The sequence below is a fragment of the Carex rostrata genome, chromosome 30 (genome assembly GCF_964058835.1).
Source record: "Carex rostrata chromosome 30, lpCarRost1.2, whole genome shotgun sequence".
Classification (NCBI taxonomy): domain Eukaryota; kingdom Viridiplantae; phylum Streptophyta; class Magnoliopsida; order Poales; family Cyperaceae; genus Carex; species Carex rostrata.
The window spans coordinates 3,485,447-3,491,863 of NC_135947.1; the positions used below are offsets into that span (position 1 = coordinate 3,485,447).

At 34.6% G+C, this 6,417-nt stretch overlaps 1 protein-coding gene across 1 annotated transcript; it reads right to left on the minus strand.

The window, feature by feature from the left end:
* Positions 1–1,272: 1,272 nt before the first annotated feature.
* On the minus strand, positions 1,273–5,563 carry LOC144546703 (3-ketoacyl-CoA synthase 4-like). Its single transcript, XM_078295237.1, has 4 exons — positions 4,966–5,563; positions 3,938–4,218; positions 3,097–3,271; positions 1,273–2,158 (listed from the first exon to the last, which is right to left on the minus strand). Exons 1-4 carry the CDS (start codon positions 5,488–5,490, stop codon positions 1,607–1,609), a joined length of 1,533 nt encoding a protein of 510 aa, XP_078151363.1. The 5' UTR covers positions 5,491–5,563; the 3' UTR covers positions 1,273–1,606.
* Positions 5,564–6,417: the final 854 nt, after the last annotated feature.

Here is a 6,417-nt window from a genome sequence, read left to right on the forward strand (position 1 = left end):
TAATCTTTAATAGCTGAGTGAGCTTGCGACTGTAAAACTCCAATTCGGAGATTGTAAATAAACTTTTTTTTATTAATATATTGTCACCTAGCTTCTTGCCAACTGACCTTCAAAAAAAAGAACATGTCATACTCCGAGTACCATGTAAAGGAAAAAAAATAATGGTGAGAAAAGAGAAGGCAAATTTAAATTTTAAGTCAAAGTTAGATTTAAAGATTTACCCTTGCGTATTCACATGGCTAGTTGAAAGCTTCGAAGACATGAAGATAACATTTTCAATTTTGACAGATCTGATGCTGGATTATGTTTAAGATCAACAGAGTTGATCTCGAATCTTTCTACACCTCCAATGTTTTAAAGATTAGAGTCAAAATATCTTCATTTAAAAAATAATAATAACAATAATTATAAATTGTAAATGTCAAAATAAAAATGTATGTAATATGTATTATTTTATTTACACAAAAAAAGAATTATCACTTGCCTATTCTCTTTTTCAGAGGAGGGTTCCAATAACTTGTACTTTTCATACCTCATAATACCTCATATTTTATATTTTATATTTTTGTTTTCAAAGTCCAAATTGTTAATCTGAGTTGCTCAACATAATAATTATACTAAAATATGCATGAAGATGAAATTTTATATTTTTTGAAATTTGTTTACTATTTTTTAAGATAGATACAAAATCGCTGTTTTTGGACCGTTCAAAAAACAGTGATTTTCTACCCATCTTAAAATATAATAAATTTTTTTCAAAAATTATAAAATTTTATCTCTAACCATATTTTTAGTATGAATATCATGTTGAGCGGTTCGGATCGACAATTTAGACTTTGAAAACGAATATGTAAAATATGAAATATGATGAGATATGAAAAACATAGGGTATTGTAACCCTTCTGTTTTTATACGAATAAGTTGAAAATTCAACATTTAATTTTTTTTTACACTAACATATGCCTACAAGCTTTTGGTGCCGATTAAAACATAGTTAAAAAATCCTAATATTTTTACTTTTACATAGAGGTCGTATCTAACATCTAAAAACTTAAACTCTTCTTTAATATACTTTCCACAAAAACAACATAAATGAAAATTATTCACCATAAAGACAACATTAGTGAAAATTACTGATGAGGATTGACGAACCTCTTTCAACTTCTCATTGAGAGAGAAAAAAAAATTAGCATCATTGGAAACCTACCGAATACCAACCCTCAGCAGCTTATTGTATCAGTATCGGTAAGTTGCGTATAATATCCACTAAGATAGAGATTGAAAGCTGCTTTACATTAATCCAAGATTAGAACATCAATTGTATAGTGCCATGCGCACCAACAATAATTTAACTATTCTATTACAATGACATCACCCCAACTAAGCAGTATTTTCTTTTGATTTTTACAAATTTTAATCATTCCCTCCAGTGGATTACCATAAAGGACCACATTACAAATTTTATGTGGTATCAAATAAAAATTGACTAAAATCAACCCACCAAAAAACAATTGTTTTGACAGATACATAAAAATCTCTACAACAATTCCGAAGTACCAAATAATTAGAATGATACATAGCGTGATATGATACGATAACACCATACTTAATTTGTCCCGGATAGAACCTGATCCACAGTAACTACCGGGTACCGCTCGATACAGTCTTTCCAGGGGTTATGTACCGATGCTTTCACATTTCTTAAAGCCTTCCATACTGCACTATTACACTTGAACCCGCTTCCAAATGCGATTTGCCAAATTCTATGATTCTTTCTAATCCTCCCCTTTGATTCAATGTAGGCCAATTCATACCAAATTGAGCTAGAAGAGGTGTTCCCAAACCGGTGCAGGGTCATTCTAGAAGCTTCTACGTGGATTGGTTCCAACTGAAGGTTCATCTCCAGTTCGTCGATAACTGCACGGCCACCGGCATGGATGCAAAAGTGCTCGAAGGCAAGCTTGAAATCGGGAATATAGGGCTTGATTTTGAATTTGAAAACCTTTTTCAGAACAAGGGTTGCAAAGAAGAGGAGTTGCTCGCTAACTGGGAGAACTAGTGGGCCAAGAGTGGTGATGTTTATTTTTAGGGCTTCACCTGCAATTGCCATTAGGTCTTTAGAAAGAGAAACTCCAGTTTTTCCCGTTTCATCTTGCTCCTGAATTTCGGCAATTACCAAATAAAAAAAATTATTGAACATAAATAGTAACAACACAAGGTAAGTTCAGATAAAGTTCATATAAATTTGCAGGGCTATTATTTCTTTGCATATATAACGCCCACATTTCAATGAAAAAGTTCTGTTTCTGTTAATATTGACAGAAATAACCTCGGCAATTACCAAATAAAAAAAATTATTGAACATAAAAAGTAACAACACAAGATAAGTTCAGATAAAGTTCATATAAATTTGCAGGGATATTATTTTTTTGCATATATAACGCCCACATTTCAATGAAAAAGTTCTGTTTCTGTTAATATTGACAGAAATAACCTCATACGAATCAATTCAAACCAACCATACTCACAGATAGGTTTGAATTTAATTCAAACTAATTATAAACTTGTTGAAGTTAATATAATAAGCATGCAGGTAACTTATTTTTTCCTTTTTGGTTGGATGAATCTTAGTTTACAGTAGGAAAGTTACCTGCATGCTTAATAAACATGGTGAAGTAATGTAATGTGTAAAACTGAATGAACTGAGGAAGGCATTAACAAACTGGAGTCAGGCTAGGGTATAATGCAAAGCGCGATTGGTCCATACTATGAATCAATATCTCCATTTTCAAAGTCCAAACAGTCAATATGAAAATGTACTTGTACATCGAATTTTACATTTTTTACAATTTATTTACAATTTTTTTAGATAGGTAGAAAATCACTTGACCTAAAAATTCTAGACCATTCAAAAGTACTGACTTTCTACCTATCTAAAATAATAGTAAAAAAATTCTATAAAATGAAAAATTTAGTCTGCATTACATTTTCATACGGAGATCATGTTGAACGGTTCAGATCGACTATTACAGATCAATCTGCATATGCATAGTACCATAGCCTCACTCCATAAATAATGTAAATTATGAAAATAACCTGGTATACGCAACGGAAGGCACGATCATCGCACCCACGATGGGTCCGGACGGTATGGACGAGTTCATACTTGGCACGGCGTTTGTCAGATGCCCGGTTTGACAGCAGCACAGCAGCTCCACCAACCCGAAACAAGCAGTTTGGAATCAGCATTGACTTGCGGTTACCAAAATACCTGTAAATAAATTTATTAAGCCTTAGTTCATGTAGTATGATCGACATGGAAATATTATGAATGTATCTAATTTGACTAACAGTGAGGCTATAGTCAATCTGAACCGCTCAATATGATCTCCAAATGAAAATATATTTGTATGCCAAATATTATATACCTTTTAGAATATTTTTACTATTTTTTTAGATAGGTTGAAAATTGCTTGATCTAAAGATTCGGAAACATTCAAAAGTAGTGATTTTCTACCTATCAAAAAATTTAGTAAAAATGTAAAAATTTGGTCTCGAAGTACATTTTCATATGGAGATCATGTTTAACGGTTCGGATCAGCTATTTGGACTTTGAAAATGAAGATATGTACCCATAGTACTGAACGATGTGCACTATGCATAGTACCGTAGCCTCACTCTTTGACTAATAATGTGTTTTTATTTTTCGCAAGGATGGTCCATGTATGATCCAGTATCCACATAAAACAACCCAAATCCAAAAAGATTACCTAGAGCAAATGGACTCTTATTATCCAAATATTTCAATTTAAATTTTGTTTGCCTTAATCTTACCAAATCCAAAAGGAGAACTAAATCAAATCAGGTTCCGGGCATGGATCTTTCGGATCGAAACCCAAATCTGACAACACCCAATAGCCAGGAGATAGCTACGTACCAGTTCAGGGTGATGTTCTCAGTGCTCACAACCACTGCATATGTTGCACGGTGTACCTGGAGCAGCTCACGTGCCAAATCAACCGAAATTACACCAGCACTACACCCCATGCCCCCCAAATTGTACGACTTGATATTTCCTCTGAGCTTGTATTTGTTTATAATCATGGCCGAGAGCGAAGGGGTTGGATTGAATAGGCTACAATTCACAACTAGAATCCCTATGTCCTTCGGTTTCACTCCCGTCGAGGCGAATAAATTGTCGAGAGCACCAAACATTACCTGAGTTTTTTTTTTAAGAGAACAAAAGCTAGCGTAAGTTTCAAATTTAAATCATTTCAAATGAGAGAAAACAATAAATTTTGCCACTCCAATTACAATGAATAGATCGGATTATCGGATTCTGGAATAGCGGCAGCAAGCACTGACTGATGCTGCACAACCAGTAATTTTTAATTTTCTTTACTGTAATATAATTTGTGCTTCCTGTCGAAGCAGATAATTATTATCTCATGATTACTGTACCAGTCAAAATCAAGATTGACTCAATAGATGACTGCAAGAAAGCAACACAAGTGTTAATGAAAAAATTCTAACAGTTGAATCTAGGTCTAAATAGTAATTTTTCATAGAACTAATACAATATGTAATAAATCAAGCCAACCAATTTTTCAGCTTTTTAGTCAAAACTCATCATTAAAAAGTCAAAACACATAAAAGATGGTTTTTTCCAGAAGAAAGCTTTCTAAGTAATGATTTCGACGCTAGATTCATTCATCGAAATATAAACACAATCCTTGTTGTAGATTATTCATCAATCTCCTCTCAAACCAAAAAAAAAAAAAATGCTGTGTTCTTTTGCGTCAAATCGACCTTCCAATCAAAAAGCAACAGAAACGAAAAAAAAAAAAAATCCTTTCGAGATTCATAATACATCATATTGTAACAATGAAGCTACTAAAAAAATGATTGAAAGTTTCAATTTATCGCTGAATCAACTAAAAATTAAATTCTCTTACAGATACAAACCTGCTCAGCCTCAGCCCGCGCATTAGCCATGGAAGGCTGAGGTGGAATGACGTGCATAGCCTCTGGCACATAAGTCTCCTCCCCCAAACCGGACCTCTCCAGTATTTTCCTCTGAAACTCGAGCGCGGAATCGTCAAACCCACACACCTTAGAGTGCTCCATGAACTCGCTGTACGGCGCTTTCAGCTGAGGCGGAGGCACATAGCACGAGTAATCGACGAGGTAAATCGATCTGGGCCTGGTGAGGAGGTAAACGGTCGAAGCAAAAACGAGGAGACCCGAAAGGGAGACGACGCTGACGAGGTTGAACTGGAGATGAAGCCATAACTGGCGGATGTCGTCTGGATCGGTCTGGATTGCTTCTAGAAACGTCACGGCGATTAATGGGAGGAGGAGGAGGGTTAAGAGGTGGGTTATGAGGTAATGGTAACCTAATTTGACGTACTTGAGGTTAACACTCTGGAGGAAGTCCGGTAACCGGCGGTGAGGAGAGGGGGATCTCTCACCGGCGGCACCACTTGGCATTGTGTCGAGTTTGGGGGAGAGATAAATGGAGCGCTCAAGTGCTTTGTTTAAATATAGAAGGTCACAAAAAGAGAGTCTCTACAGCTTAGGTCCGCTCAGTCGTCTCTTTCAGTTTGAACCGGAGGACCCGGTTTACTTGTTGTTAGATTATTTTTGATATTTATGAGAGTTAATGGAGAGGAAGAATATATAATGAATGGAGAGGATTGGGGGAAGCAGGAGCCGCCCTCGGCGGAGATTCAACATAGTTTTTGGACAAAACGGGCGGAAGTAATGGACTGGATCTCCTGTGAATTGGGAGTTATGTTTGGTAGAGTAGTGTGCAAAGCATGCTATTTTTGTAATGAAATTACAACTAAAATAACAGTGTGTAACAAAATTGGTGAGATACCAAAAATGCTCTCTACTCGCTGTTCTAGTAAGTTTGATGAGGAGGGTTCAAATGTCTTTATTTTTTGTGCTTTCATCATGACTCTATTTTTAAAAACTTAAATAACTCAAAGTTTAAAACTTAAACGTCAAAATAAAACCGTTAGATGTGATCTATGTTATTTTCTCTATGTGTCCATAAAAAATTATCACATTTTGATTTTGTTTTTATATGAATCAATAAGATGAAAATCAACGTCTAAAAATTATCTACATTAATATACATTTTTACAAGCTCAAGAGACAATCAAAACAAAGTTGAAATGTCATAATTTTCTACACGTGCATAGATAAAATGATGTAGTTCATATCCAATGGTTTTATTTTGAATTTTAAGATTTAAATTTTGAGTTATTAAAGTTTTTAAAAATGGAGGCATGATGGAGGCACAGAAAATAGAGGCATTTGAACCCTCCTCAAGTTTGATAGTGCTACACGTTATGTTGGAACCGTTAATCAACTATCATTATGTAATATCATTTATAGTAAAAATAAGAA